Below are 16,200 nucleotides of genomic sequence, written 5' to 3'. Positions count from 1 at the left end.
AGGTGAATGCTGAGCTTTGTTGAGGGAAAGTAGCAACAAGGTAAAGGAAGGTAAGACCTTTTGTTTCCATAAGTCTGCTGGATAGTAATGAGGCAAAAATGGCAATCAGTAGAGTGGTATGCTGCTCCTGTCAGATGTGGGAGATCAGAGAGCAATTGAACTTCCCTGGCAACTATGCCTGCAGGAAGTCGGTCCAGTTCAATTCAATTCCTCGTCAATAATAACCACATGGACATTGGAGGTGTTCAGTGATGGCCATACTTTTGAAAGTCATTGTTACATTCAAGATTCAAGATGGTGTGATGTTGGACAGGGTCATTGCCTGGTATTTGTGTGGCTTTCCAATTTACCAAGGCAGAGACATGCCTTCATGATTCTGTATCCTGCTTCTTCAAAAGAGTCTTCCAATTACTCTAATTTCCCTAAGATTCATAGAATCATAGATTCCCTACTGTGTGGAAGCAGGCCATTTAGCCCATCGAGTCCACACTGCCCCTCTGAAGAATATCTCACCAAGACCCACTCGTTATCATTTCTCTGTAACCCTCCATTTCCCCAGGCTAATCTACCTAGTCTGCACATCTTTGAATGGTGGAAGGAAAACAGAGCCCCTGAAGAAAACTTTCACAGTCACCAGAGGTTGGGGTCAAACCCGAGGCCCTGGCACTGAGGCAATAGTGCTAACCACTGAGCTATTGTGCTGCCTCAAAGGTTATTTTCATAAGCCAGAAGCCAGCTGTGTACACCTTGTATGGTATTTGTTATTTCCTGGTCTTTGCAATTCTCTCCAATGAGATTATTGTGCCTCTCAGACGGTCTTCTGATCATTTTCCTTTAGTGTATGTCTCCTTGCAGAAGTTACAAATTCTTTTGGCTTTCTCTCCAAGCTCTTTTTTTGTTGTTTTTGTAGAGATTCTATCAATCCTTCTCCTTTTATGACATATATATCTTTGGCTATTTTGCACTCCTTAAGACCAGGTTAAAAATCATTCCAGGAAATTCCTTTTTTCATTCAATGGTTCCAGTTCCTCTGCCTTTATTAAATAAACGTTGAATGTACTCTTTACATTTACTCTTCACTTCCGCAGGCTCTCTGCAGAGTATGCCATCTTTTCACTTTGCACTCAGATCTCGATTCCTTGTTCGACCCCACATCTGTGTTTCTGAACCCCACATATACTCAACAACAGAGCATCGACGATCCTATGGCCTAGAGAATTCTAAAGATTCATAATTCTATTTCTCTTCACATCAGTCCTAACTTATCAACACTTTATCCTGCCCCCCACATTCTAGATTCCCCAATGTGCCATTTGTCTTCCTCACTGTTTTCCGCATCTTGTACAAGTGTACCCAAACTGTTCTGATAATCAACATGACACAAAGCTAGAATGAGAATGGAGATAGCAAAGAGAACATGGTGCGGCTGCATGAGATTTCATCAAATTAAATGAGTGGAGAACAGGTGGTAGCTGGAATATACTGGTGGGGAATTGTGATGTCATTTATTTAGCAGTAAGAATAGAATTTAAAAGAAAATAAGGTGTGAACCTAGTAAGTAGAATCATAGATTCATACAGTTGTACAACACGGATACAGAGCTTTCTCATAATTGCAACATTTTGCTAAAATAATCCAATTTGTTTGTGGTTATTGCTTGGTAGGTTTGTCTTATTAACACTGGAAAGCTGAATACTTTATTGCCTATTTATAGGTAAGCCTTGAAGGGATTGGTGAAATCAAAAAAGTCTCCTTTGTGTTACTAAACCCTTACCTACATAAGGGGATAAGACTATTTAAGGTGAGTGATTTATGGGAACGTGCTGAAGGAACTTCTTTGGAAAACAATTTTTGCCTTTCACTTAAAGGAAAAAGTTGTTCCATTTAAGTGTTGCTGGCTACAAATCTAAGCATGTACAATAAATACCTGTTATCCCAGCTGCGTATGAAGAACCTGAAAACAAAACAAGAACTGGGATTTAACACATCACGTCGTTGGTTGTTTAGAGAACGTGGAACTGAAACTGTGACAGAACTAGCGGCTGTTCGACCCGACCGACAACCACTGAGAGGTAAATGCAGTGTGCCTTAATTAAAGACTAAGTAAAAATAATAAGTATTATTTTATAATTTGACTATTTTATAATATATTTCAAGTTGCATATTTAGAATTCAATGTAAAACTTTAACCTGATTAGAACCAGTTTTACCATATCTCATGATATTTTCTTGCCTCAGATGTAATTTAGTCATTTTCTTTTGGCCTAGAAATTTTGATATAGTTCATGCTGGGATTTTTCTCAGTGCATGAATAATAAGTTTTGAGGCACTCCCACAACTGGGCTTTAAGCTTCATTTGCATCAAGCTGGCATGTTGCCAGAAACACATATTTTGCTGTGAAGTAATATTGAACATCACAATGTACTCAGGGAAATGGGAAAGGATAGTGGTGTGAGTTTGCGTCCATCAGGATGTGTTACCTGATGAGATAATGTTGTGATGTGTCCTGTGTCCCACAACACGAGGAGTGGGATGTTGATGGTAAGGTATTGAATCCAACAGGAACATATGTGCTAACGTTAAGCTGTTATATTATAACAGATGAGCATATTTCCTATATTATATCATGCTTCAAGTGATCTGATGTCGGATGAAGTTCAAGATCTTTGTACCCTTTGAACACTTGTTATTATAAGGTAATAATGACTCCCCCTACACAGCTAAACCACATAGACCTGGCTCTGGCTGCACAATCATAAGATCATAAGACATAGGAGCAGAAACTAGGCCATTCAGCCCATCAAGTCTGCTCCACCAATCAATCATGGCTGATTTGTTTCACGGTCTCATTCTCCTGCTTTCTCTATGTAACCCTAGATCCCCTTGATAATCAAGAACCTATCTATCTAAGTCTTAAATATATTCAATGACCTGCCCCCACAGCTTTCTGTGGAATGAATTTAATAGATTCACCACTTTCTATCTGAAGAAGTTTCTCCTTATCTCCATTCTAAAAGGTCTTTCCTTTACTCTAAGGCTGTGCCATAGAATCATAGAGTCATAGAGATGTACAGCATGGAAACAGACCCTTTGGTCCAACCCTTCTATGCCGACCAGGTATCTCAACTCAATCTAGTCCCACCTGCCAGCACCCAGCCCATATCCCTCCAAACCCTTCCTATTTATGTATCCATCCAAATGCCTCTTAAATGTTGCAATTGTACCAGCCTTCACCACTTCCTCTGGCAGCTCATTCCATATACGTACCACCCTCTGCCCCTTAAGTCTCTTTTATATCTTTCCCCTCTCACCCTAAACCTATGCCCTCTAGTTCTGGACTCACCGACCCCAGGGAAAAGACTTTGTCTATTTATCCTATCCTTGCCCCTCATAATTCTGTAAACATCTATAAGGTCACCCCTCAACCTCCGACGCTCCAGGGAAAACAGCCCCAGCCTGTGCAGCCTCTCCCTATAGCTCAAATCCTCCAATCATGGCAACATCCTTATAAATCTTTTCTGAACCCTTTCAAGTTTTACAACATCTTTCCGATAGGAAGGAGACCAGAACTGCACACAATATTCCAATAGTGGCCTAACCAATGTCCTGTACAGCCACAACATGACCACCCAACTCCTGTACTTAATACTCTGACCAATAAAGGAAAGCATACCAAATGCCTTCTTCACTATCCTACCTACCTGCAAGTCCACTTACAAGGAACTATGAACCTGCACTCCAAGGTCTCTTTGTTCAGCAACACTCCCTAGGACCTTACCATTAAGTGTATAAGTCCTGCTAAGATTTGCTTTCCCAAAATGCAGCACCTTGGATTTATCTGAATTAAACTCCATCTGCCACTTCTCAGCCCATTGGCCCATCTGGTCAAGATCCTGTTGTAATCTGAGGTAACCCTCTTCGCTGTCCGCTACACCTCCAATTTTGGTGTCATCTGCAAACTTACTAACTGTACCTCTTATGCTCGCATCCAAATCAATTATGTAAATGACAAAAAGTAGAGGACTCAGCACTGATCCTTGTGGCACTCCACTGATCATAAGCCTCCAGTCTGAAAAACAACCCTCCACCACCACCCTCTTGCCTTCAACACCTTTGAGCCAGTTCTGTATCCAAATGGCTAGTTCTCCCTGTATTCCATGAGATCTAACATTGCGAATCAGTCTCCCATGGGGAACCTTGTCGAACGCCTTACTCAAGTCCATATAGATCACCTCTATGGCTCTGCCCTCATCAATCCTCTTTGTTACTTCTTCAAAAAACTCAATCAAGTTTGTGAGACATGATTTCCCACGCACACAGCCATGTTGACTATCCCGAATCAGTCCTTGCCTTTCCAAATACATGTACATTCTGTCCCTCAGGGTTCCCTACAACAACTTGCCCACCACCAATGTCAGGCTCACTGGCCTATAGTTCCCTGGTTTGTCCTTACCACCCTTCTTAAACAGTGGCACCATGTTAGCCAACCTCCAGTCTTCCAGCACCTCACCTGTGACTATCGATGATACAAATATCTCAGCAAGACGCCCAGCAATCATTTCTCTAGCTTCTAGAGTACACCTGATCAGGCCCTGGGGATTTATCCACCTTTATGTGTTTCAAGACATCCAGCACTTCCTCCTCTGTAATGTGGACATTTTGCAAGGTGTCACCATCTATTTCCCTACATTCTACATCTTCCATATCCTTTTCCACAGTAAATATTGATGCAAAATACTCGTTTCGCATTTTATGCGACTCCACACAAAGGCCGCCTTGCTGATCTTTGAGGGGCCCTTTTCTTTCCCTAGTTACCCTTTTGTCCTTAATGCCCTCGTATCTAAGTCTCTCCTACCAATGGAAACACCTTCCCAACATCCATGCTGTCCAGGTTATTCAGTTTTCTGTATGTTTCAATTAGATTCTCCACCCCCACACCCCATCCATCTAAACTACATTGAGTATAGGCCCAGAGTCCTCAAACATTCCTCATATGTTAACTTTTTATTCCTGAGACCATTCTCATGAACCTCCTCTGAACATGCTCCAGTGCATCCTTCCTGAGATATGGGGTCCAAAACCGCGCACAATACTTAGAGGTATATAGCCTCAGAACTACATCCCTTCTTTGATATTCACAGTGTTAGTACTGCTGTCTCAGAGCACCAGAGATCCGGGTTCAATTCCTGCCTCGGTCAACTGTCTGTGTGGAGTTTACATGTTCTCCCTGTGTCTGCGTGGGTTTCCACCCACAGTCCAAAGATGTGCAGGTTAGGTGAATTAGGTAAAAACAAGGACTGCAGATGCTGGAAACCAGAATCTAGATTAGAGTGGTGCTGGAAAAGCACAGCAGGTCAGGCAGCATCCGAGGAGCAGGAAAATCGACATTTTGGGCAAAATGCCTTCATCAGGAATAGAGGCAGGGAGCCTGCGGAGTGGAGAAATAAAGGAGAAGGGGGTGGAGCTCGGGAGAAAGTAGCATAGAGTACAGTAGGTGAATTGGGTGGGGATGGAGGTGATAGGTCAGAGAGGAGGGTGGAGTGGATAGGTGGGAATGGAGATTGGCAGGTAGGACAGGTCATGAGGGCAGTGCTGAGCTGGAAGGTTGGAGCTGGGGTGAGGTGGGGGAAGGGGAAATGAGGAAACTGGTGAAATCCAAATTGATGCCATGGGGTTGAAGTGTTCCGAGGCGGAAGATGAGGCATTCTTCCTCCAGGCATTGGATGGTGAGGGAGCAGCAGTGGAGGAGGCCCAGGACCTGCATGTCCTCGGCAGAGTGGGAGGGGGAGTTGAAATGTTGGGCCACAGGGCGGTGGGGTTGATTTGTGCGGGTGTCCTGGAGATGTTCCCTAAAGTGCTCTACCAGGAGGCGTCCAGTCTCCCCAATATAGAGGAGACCGCATCGGGTGCAATGGATACAATAAATGGTATTAGTGGATATGCAGGTAAAACTTTGATGGATGTGGAAGGCATCTTTGGGGCCTTGGATAGAGGTGAGGGAGGAGGTGTGGGGGCAGGTTTTGCATTTCCTGCGGTGGAAGACCGTTCCACCGTGACTACCTGGTCAGGTCCACGCACCCCAACAACCCAACCTCCTGTCCTGGCACCCTCCCCTGCCACCACAGGGATTGCAAAACCTGCACCCACACCTCCTCCCTCACCTCCATCCAAGGCCCCAAAGGAGCCTTCCACATTCGTCAAAGTTTTACCTGCACATCCACCAATGTCATTTATTGTATCTGTTGCTCCCAATGCGGCCTCCTCTACATTGGGGAGACTGGACGCCTCCTAGCAGACCGCTTTAGGGAACATCTCTGGGACATTCACACCAATCAACCCCTCCATCCTGTGGCCCAACATTTCAACTCCTCCCCCCACCCCCGACGCCAAGGACATGCAGGTCCTGGGCCTCCTCCACCACTGCTCCCTCACCACTTGATGCCTGGAGGAAAAACGCCTCATCTTCCGCTCAGAACACTTCAACCCATGGCATCAGTGTGGATTTCACCAGTTTCATCATTTCCCCTTCCCCCACCTCACCTCAGCTCCAACTTTTCAGCTCAGCACCGCTCTCATGACCTGTCCTACCTGCCTATCTTCCTTACCACCTATCCCCCACCCTCCTCTCTGACCTATCACCTTCATCCCCACCCCCATTCACCTATTGTACTCTATGCTACTTCCTCCCCACCCCCACCCCGCTCTCATTTATCTCTCCACTCTGCAGGCACCCTGCCTCTATTCCTGATGAAGGGCTTTTGCCCGAAACATCGATTTTTCCTGCTCCTCGGATGCTGCCTGACCTGCTGTGGTTTTCCAGCACCACTCTAATCAAGGTTAGGTGAATTGGCCATTCTAAATTGCCTAAAGTGTTAGGGCCGAAAATGTGTTGCTGTCACCTTCATCCCCACCCCCATTCACCTATTGTACTCTATGCTACTTCCTCCCCACCCCCACCCCGCTCTCATTTATCTCTCCACTCTGCAGGCACCCTACCTCTACTCCTGATGAAGGGCTTATGCCCGAAACGTCGATTCTCCTGTTCCTTGGATGCTGCCTGACCTGCTGCGCTTTTCCAGCAACACAGTTTTGGCTCTGATCTCCAGCATCCTGCAGTCCTCACTTTCTCCTAAAGTGTTAGGGGTAAATGTCGGGGAATGGATCTGGGTGGTTAGCTCTTCGGAGGGTCGGTGTGGACTTGTTGGGCCAAAGGGCCTGTTTCCACACTGTAGGGAATAAAAAGAAAATTTAAAAAAAGAACTCCCTTGAAAAACGTCCTCTCAAAATAAGTGCCATCATTGCATTTGCCTTTCTAATGACTGACTCAACCTTCAAGTTTACCTTGAGAGAATCCTGGACTCCCAAGTCTCTTTGCACTTCAGATTTTTGAATTTTCTTCTCATTTAAAAAATAGTTCATGCCTCTGTTCTTCCCACCAAAGTGCATGACCTCACACTTTCCCACATTGCACTCCATATGCCATTGCTTTGCCCATTCTCCTGACCTATCCAAATACTTCTGCAGCCTCCCCGACTCCTCAATGCTACCTGTCCCTCTATCCAATTTTGTATTGTCTGCAAACTTAGCCAGAAACCCCTCAGTTCCTTTATTAAGATCATTAAAATATAAAGTGAAAAGTTGTGGTCCCAACACTGATCCTTGAGGACCACCACTTGTCACCAGCTGTCATCCTGAGAAGGACCCTTTAATCCCCATTCTGCTTTCTGCCAGACAGCCAAGCTTCTTTCCATGCTAGCATCTTGTCTCTAATACCATGGGCCTTTATCTGACTCAGTAACCTCTTGTGTAGAACCTTCAGGCTCTCCTTGATCTAATCTGCTTGTTATTTCCTCAACGAATTCTAGCATATTTGTCAGGCATGACCTCTCCTTGATGAAACCATGCTGACTTTGCCCTATTTTACCATACACTTCCAAGTATTCAGAAATCTCATCCTTCACAACAGATCCAGGATCTTATCCACGACCGAGATTAGGCTAATCGGTCTGTAATTTTCCATCTTTTGCCTTACTCCCTTTTTAAACAGGGGTGTCACATTAGCAATTTTCCTGTCCTCTGGGACCCTGCCTAATTCTAGCAATTCCGAAAGATCACCCCAATACCTCCGCTATCTCTTCAGCTATCTCCTTCAGGACTCTGGGGTGTAGTCCATCTGGTCCAGGTGATTTATCCATCTTCAGGTCATTCAGTTTTTCTATCACCTTCTCCTTGGTGATGGCCACCATGCTGAGTTCTGCCTCCTCACTCTCTTGAATTTTTGGGATATTACTTGTGCTTTCCACTGTAAAGACTGACACAAAGTAATTATTCAGTTCCTCAGCCATTTCCTTGTTCCTCACTACTATCTCTCCAGCATCATTTTCTAGTGGCCCAATTCCCATCTTTGCCTTTCTTTTGCCTTTTATATATTTAAAGAAACTCTTACAGTCTTCCTTTTTATAATCTCCTCCCTCCTTATTTCTTTTTTTGATGCTGTCTGTTAATTTTTGTAAGCTTCCCAATCCTCTGGTTACCCACTGCCCTTCAGCACATTATAGAGAAGATCAAGGAGATCCAATGGATGTTATCTACCTGGACTTCAAGAAGGTCTTTGACAAGGTGCTGCGCAAGAGGCAACTGAGTAAGATAAGGGCCCATGGTGTGAGAGGCAAGGTGCTTTCTCTTTTGACTTATGCTATTCCTGACTTCCCTAGGATGATTGCTTCCTCGTCCCTGTACCATGCTTCTTTTTCCTCAGGATGAATCTCTGCTGTGTCTCCTGAATTATTCCCAGAAATAGCTGCCATTGCTGATACACTACCTTCACCTATTTAGAACTGAATACTAGTTTGAGTATGCAGTGCACTTAGAGGATCCCTGTGCTACCTGCACGGTTCTGTTTTACTGTTGAGAGATCATTTATTCTCTCTCTCTACCTACACACTCTTAAGCTGCACATGACTCTCCAGAAATACACAATCCATGTCAATCTTTGCCTCACTATTCATCTCATTTGCAGCTGAAGCTTCAGCTAATGACACTTATTTATAGAATAGAATCCCTACTGTGTGGAAACAAGCCCTTTGGTCCAATAAGTCCACACCGATCCTCCAAAGAGTAACCCACCCAGATTCATTTCCCTACCCTATTATCCTAAATTTACCCCTGACTAATGCACCTAACCTACACATCCTTGAACAATATGGGCAATTTAGATGGCCAATTCACCTGATCAGCACATCTTTGGTTTGGGGGGGGGGAAACCAGAGCACCCAAAGGAAACCCACACAGACACAGAGAGAATGTGGAAGGTCCACACAGACAGTCGCCCGAGGATGGAATCAAACCTAGGTCCCTGGCGCTGTGAGGCAGCAGTGCTAACCACTGAGTCACCATGCCACCCTCACTTTTTGCACGTGGTTGTCCAGAATATAAGCATTGGATTTCTCTCATGAAACAAGATATGTTAAGCTGAAAGTGCCCCGTCATTCTTGCATCCAAGCGGTCAAATATTTTGACTGTAATATATTTACAACTATAAAAGAGACACACATGCCAGTTAATTGTCAATCATTTCTTTCCTTCGTACTGATGGCAGTTTAAAAGTTATCTTTTCAGATGCTAAAAATACTAAGCACTTTTCTGAGGTCAATATCTTTCTGAGACTGACAACCTTAAAGCAAACTAGCCTAACCTTTATGAATATAAAGTACATGATGGATGACTACTATGATATGTGTTCTTTAAATGTCAATAAAATCAAAGTTTTAAACAATAGTGTGAATTATTTGCAGATTATTTAGTGGTGAGTATGAGGTACATGGAATGGTCTCAGGGGCAGATAGAGAGAGATCGACGTAAAAATGCATTCACCGAACTAACTGTCCAGGTGACAGCATTGCTGTATATCTTCAGGTCCAAACAGTTGAGCTTAACCTCTTTGTTAGTTGCTCCAATTTCTATTAATAGTGGTCCTTGAAGTCCTCCTGCCCCAATGCACCCATTCTTGCAATATCCTAAACAGCCTCCTCCATTTGATGTATATTCCTTTTAAGAATGCCTTTAAGAATTACTATACACATGGTTCAGGCTCCAACGGGATAGAGTGGCAGCTGACAATACAGGAATAACTCTGCCCAGTGTTGTCGTCAGATAAATAAAGTGATATCACCAATTTTCCATACTGCCCATCTTTTTTTGAAGTGGAGTGGGTAAGTCACGATTTGTGACACCCCCATCCCTACACCAAATTGGCAGCATTGATTAACCTTGGCCCAATTTGCTATTACAACCTAGTCTGTAATCCTATCATGGCTCATTTTATGAGCTCAAAATTGCCCTTAATTGCGCATTTTTAAGTGGTTCATCAAATCAACCAGTGGGAAGCCAAATCACTTATAACGTGATTTGGTAAGTGGAAGGCTCTCTTCCTTATGCCCTACCCCTCACCTGTCTCCATTGCCTACCCTTTGCTATGTTGGTAGCTCTCGACCTTCCCAACCTGTGAGCAATGGTTCGGGAGAATCCAGTCTCATCTCTGCACCCGGCAACTGCCTGAGGCTGAACTTTTCATCAGCTAAAGAGAAAATGCTGGAAAAACAAACAACAGGTCAGGCAGCACCTGCACAGAGAGGGAAAGAGTTAAAGAGAGAAATTTTAACATGGTGAGTGTCTGGATTGGGGTTTACATATGTGTCGGAAATCTGACAAAAATATAAGCACACCAGGAGATGGCTCCAACCTGCTAACTTAAGAATTGAACGAGAGCATATTAGGCTGTGCAGCAATAGCAATCTCCATGTGGAAGAGGCAACTTTTCAATTCTGATATATTAATCAATTAATTGCCTCTATCGTCATTATAGAATCCCTACAGTGTGGAAACAGGCCATTAGGCCCAACAAGTCCACACTGACCCTCAGAAGAGTAACCATTCCCCTATCCTATTACTCTACATATCCCTTGACTAATGCACCTAACCTACACATCCCTGAACACAATGGGCAATTTATCACAGACAATTCACCTAACCTGCACATGGTTGGACAGTAGGAGGAAACCTGAGCACACGGAATGAACGCACGCAGACACAGGAAGAAAGTGCAAACTCCACACAGTCTCCCAAGGCTGAAATCAAACCCGGTTACCTGGCGCTGTGAGGCAGCAGTGCTAACCACTGAGCCACTGTGTTGCCCAGTTGATTTTCAGTTCAACTTTGACCTGACATGTTTCCCAAGATTCCTGCAAGTCACCAGTGTAATTGAGGCAAGAGGAAAGTGACAATTGTACAATCTGAATGAATGACATAAAAATACACCCAGGAACTATTCACTACACACGACTGTTTTCAGGCCTCCTTGTGTGAAAGGATTTGTTCGTAGTACGTTGTCTGAAAGATGAGTTGACGGTATGCTGTTTTGGAAAATTTAGGAGGTGATGGATTCTCAGGGGAACGTAGCACAAACAGCCAAGTTTCTGGCATTGAGACTGGCTCTAATGCAACAAGGGGTACGTCGGCTTCCAAGAGATCAATTGTGTTAGGGGATTCTGTAGTCAGAGGTACAGACAGACATTTCTGTGGCCAGCAGCGAAAAAGCAGAATGGTGTGTTGTTTCCCTGGTGCCAGAATCAAGGAGGTCTCAGAGAAGGTGCAGAATGTTCTCATGGGGGAGAGGGGCCAGCAGGAGGTCATTTTCCACATTGGAACCAATGACATTGGAAGGGAAAAGGTTGAGACTCTGAAGGGAGATTACAGAGAGTCAGGCAGAAATTTAAAAAGGAGGTGCTCAAGGGTAGTAATATCTGGATTACTCCCAGTGCTACGAGCTAGTGAGGGCAGGAATAGGAGGATAGAGCAGATGAATGCATGGCTGATTAGCTGGTGTATGGGAGAAGGATTCACATTTTTGGATCATTGGAATCTCTTCCAGGATAGAAGTGACCTGTACAAGAAGGGCGAATTGCACCTAAATTGGATGGGGACTAATATACTAGCAGGGAAATTTGCGAGAACTGCTTGGGAGGATTTAAACTAGTAAGGTGGGGGGGTGGGATCCAGGGAGATAGTGAGGAAAAAGATCGATCTGAAACGGGTACAGCTGAGAACAGAAGTAAGTCAAACAGTCAGTGACAAAGTAAGACTAATAAACTAAACTATTTATTTCAATGCAAGGGGCCTAACAGGGAAAGCAGATGAACTCAGAGCATGGTTAGGAACATGGGACTGGGATATCATAGCAATTATGGAAACATGGCTCAGGGATAGGCAGGACTGGCAGCTGAATGTTCCAGGATACAAATGCTACAGGAAGGATAGAAAGGGAGGCAAAAGAGGAGGGGGAGTGGCATTTTTGATAAGGGATAGCATTACAGCTGTGCTGAGAGAGGATATTCCCGGAAATACATCCAGGGAAGTTATTTGGATAGAACTGAGAAATAAGAAAGGGATGATCACCTTATTGGGATTGTATTATAGACCCTCCCCCCCCCAATAGACAGAGGGAAATTGAGAAACAAACTTGTAAGGAGATCTCAGCTATCTGTAAGAATAATGGGGTAGTTATGTTAGGGGATTTTAACTTTCCAAACATTGACTGGGACTGCCATCATGTTCAGATGGAGAGGAATTTCTTAAGTGTGTACAAGACAATTTTCTGATTAAGTATGTGGATGTACCTACTAGAGAAGGTGCAAAACTTGACCTACTCTTGGGAAATAAGGCAGGGCAGGTGACTGAGGTGTCAGTGGGGGAGCATTTTGGGGCTAGCGACGATAATTCTATTTGTTTTAAAATCGTGATGGAAAAGGATAGACCAGATCTAAAAGTTGAAGTTCTAAATTGGAGAAAGGCCAATTTTGATGGTATTAGGCAAGAACTTTTGAAAGCTGATTGGAGGCAGATGTTCACAGGTAAAGGGACGGCTGAAAAATGGGAAGCCTTCAGAAATGAGATAACAAGAGTCCAGAGAAAGTATGTTCCTGTCAGGGTGAAAAGGAAGGCTGGTAGGTATAGGGAATGCTGGATGACTAAAGAAATTGAGTGGTTAAGAAAAAGAAGGAAGCATATGTCAGGTATAGACAACATAGATCGAGTAAATCCTTAGAAGAGTATAAAGAAAGTAGGAGTATACTTAAGAGGGAAATCAGGAGGGCAAAAAGGGGACATGAGATAGCTTTGGCAAATAGAATCAAGGAGAATCTAAAGGGTTTTTACGAATACATTAAGGACAAAAGGGAGAGAATAGGGCCCCTCAAAGATCAGCAAGGTCACCTTGGTGTGGAGCCACAGAAAATGGAGGAGATACTAAATGAATATTTTGCATCAGTATTTACTGTGGAAAAGGATATGGAAGATATACATTGTAGGGAAATAGATGGTGACATCTTGCAAAATGTCCACATTACAGAGGAGGAAGTGCTGGATGTCTTGAAACGGTTAAAAGTGGATAAATCCCTAAGACCTGATCAGGTGTACCCGAGAACTATGTGCGAAGCTAGAGAAGTGATTGCTGGGCCTCTTGCTGAGATATTTGTATCATCGATAGTCACAGGTAAGGTGCTGGAAGACTGGAGGTTGGCAAATGTGGTGCCACTATTTAAGAAGGGCGGTAAAGACAAGCCAGGGAACTATAGACCGGTGAGCCTGACCTTGGTGATGGGCAAGTTGTTGGAGGGAATCCTGAGGGACAGGATGTACATGTATTTGGAAAGGCAAGGACTGATTCGGGATAGTCAACATGGCTTTGTGTGTGGGAAATCATGTCTCACAAACTTGATTGAGTTTTTTGAAGAAGTAACAAAGAAAATTGATGAGGGCAGAGCAGTAGAGGTGATCTATATGGACTTGAGTAAGGCGTTCGACAAGGTTCCCCATGGGAGACTGATTCGCAATGTTAGATCTCATGGAATACAGGGAGAACTAACCATTTGGATACAGAACTGGTTCAAAGGTAGAAGACAGTCTGTTTTTCAGACTGGAGGCCTGTGACCAGTGGAGTGCCACAAGGATCGGTGCTGGGTCCTCTACCTTTTGTCATTTACATAAATGATTTAGATGTGAGCATAAGAGGTAGTTAGTAAGTTTGCAGATGACACCAAAATTGGAGGTGTAGTGGACAATGAAGAGGGTTATCTCAGATTACAACAGGATCTGGACCAGATGGGCCAATGGGCTGAGAAGTGGCAGATGGATTTTAATTCAGATAAATGCGAGGTGCTGCATTTTGGGAAGCAAATCTTAGCAGGACTTGTACACTTAATGATAAGGTCCTAGGGAGTGTTGCTGAACAAAGAGACCTTGGAGTGCAGGTTCATAGCTCCTTGAAAGTGGAATCGCAGGTAGATAGGATCGTGAAGAAGGCGTTTGGTATGCTTTCCTTTATTGGTCAGAGTATTGAGTACAGGAGTTGGGAGGACATGTTGCGGCTGTACAGGACATTGGTTGGGCCACTATTGGAATATTGCATGCAATTCTGGTCTCCTTCATATCGGAAAGATGTTGTGAAACTTGAAAGGGTTCAGAAGAGATTTACGAGGATGTTGCCAGGGTTGGAGGATCTGAGCCACAGGGAGAGGCTGAACAGGCTGGGGCTGTTTTCCCTGGAGCATCGGAGGCTGAGGGGTGACTTTATAGAGGTCTACAAAATTATGAGGAGCATTGATATGATAAGTAGACAAAGTCTTTTCCCTGGGGCCGGGGAGTCCAGAACAAGAGGGCATAGGTTTAGGGTGAGAGGGGAAAGATATAAAAGAGACCTAAGGGGCAACTTTTTCACGCAGATGGTGGTACATGTATGGAATGAGCTGCCAGAGGATGTGGTGGAGGCTGATACAATAGCAACATTTAAGAGACATTCGGATGGGTATATGAATAGGAATGATTTGGAGGGATATGGGTCGGCTGCTGGCAGGTGGGACTAGATTGGGTTAGGATATCTGGTCGGCTTGGACAGGTTGGACCTAAGGGTCTGTTTCCATACTGTACATCTCTATGACATCTTAAAGTGTTACCTGCACTTGTAAGTTGAGAGGTTTGATCTGCACTTTAGAACGCTGAATTAGGTTTTACTTTGGTTCTCAAATGAGGACCAATGTAACTAGTATCTTGCTGCTCCTAGAGCTGCAGCTCCATGGGAGCAAGATGAGCAACAGTGAAATACAGTGCAAAGAAGCAGAAGGTAGGTTGCCCCAGGAGATTCAAGACCTCAACTCAGGTAGTAGCAATTTGCAGAAATATGTCTTCCTGTCAGCTTCAATTGGTGCCACGTTTTACCTGTAATCAAAAATACAACCATCCTCAGCTTCTTTGCCTCTGGAATCTAACAGGGCTTTGCCAGAGATATTTGCAGGATACTGCAGTTAGTGGCTGACCGTTATTATTAATAAACAACTGTTTTCTTCTTTAATTTTCCAACAATTATGCCATCTTTGCTCGTCAAATGCGAGTTTACTTGTGTTTGTGGTTCTAGATGGCTTTCCACAGGTTCAGGATACTACTGACTGTATACATGTGGCAATTAAGCCATTCAAATCATCCAGTAATATTTGTCAACAGCAAGGATTACGACTCCATCAGTCTGCAGATGCTTTGCAACTTTACACAAAATTCTCAGATGGCTGTCTTTTCCTACAGCGGGTCATAGTCTCTCACCTTTTCATGCTTGGATGCAGAATGATAGCAGTCATGCGATCTTACTTTAAAGATGGCTGATGACACACCTCAGAAACCTGAGGAATGAATGGAATGTGCCTGTCTCCCAGTACCCAATTTTCCAAGGCTCCACTGATTTCCACTGAACAGCTACTTGTTAACTGTGAGATAACTAAGTTAAAAATCACACAACATCAGGTTATAGTCCAACAGGTTTAATTGGAAGCACACTAGCTTTCGGAGCGACGCTCATTCATCAGGTGATTGTGGAGGGCTCGATCGTAACACAGAATTTATAGCAAAAATTTGCAGTGTGATGTAACTGAAATTATACATTGAAGAATTGATTGTCTGTTAAGCCTTTCATCTGTTAGAATACAGTGATAGTTTCACTTCTTTCATGTGTAAATCACAAAACCCTTTTTTTTAAAGTTGCATTCTCGGGTTAGCTGTTAACAATGGTGATAGCTAGACAATGTGTTGAAGGTGTTAGCCCCCTGTGTTCTCTGTCTATGACCTGATGTTTAGATTGATTCCAATCTAAAAAGTGA

At 43.8% G+C, this 16,200-nt stretch overlaps 1 protein-coding gene across 1 annotated transcript in view; it reads left to right on the top strand.

Moving 5' to 3' along the window:
* Nucleotides 1-16,200, top strand: part of LOC122549478 (lipoxygenase homology domain-containing protein 1-like) — a 145,756-nt gene that overhangs the window by 54,471 nt on the left and 75,085 nt on the right. Inside the window, exons 6-7 of the mRNA XM_087985872.1 lie at nt 1,940-2,072; nt 15,117-15,176. Coding sequence (XP_087841998.1) covers nt 1,940-2,072; nt 15,117-15,176 — 193 coding nt within the window. The remainder of the gene's footprint in view (nt 1-1,939; nt 2,073-15,116; nt 15,177-16,200) is intronic.

The sequence above is a fragment of the Chiloscyllium plagiosum genome, unplaced genomic scaffold (genome assembly GCF_037043375.1).
Source record: "Chiloscyllium plagiosum isolate Xiang-an unplaced genomic scaffold, Cpla_swu_hap1 HiC_scaffold_4, whole genome shotgun sequence".
Lineage (NCBI taxonomy): Eukaryota > Metazoa > Chordata > Chondrichthyes > Orectolobiformes > Hemiscylliidae > Chiloscyllium > Chiloscyllium plagiosum.
Note: the sequence above shows the minus strand (reverse complement) of the source record. Positions and strands in the feature narration are given on the sequence as shown.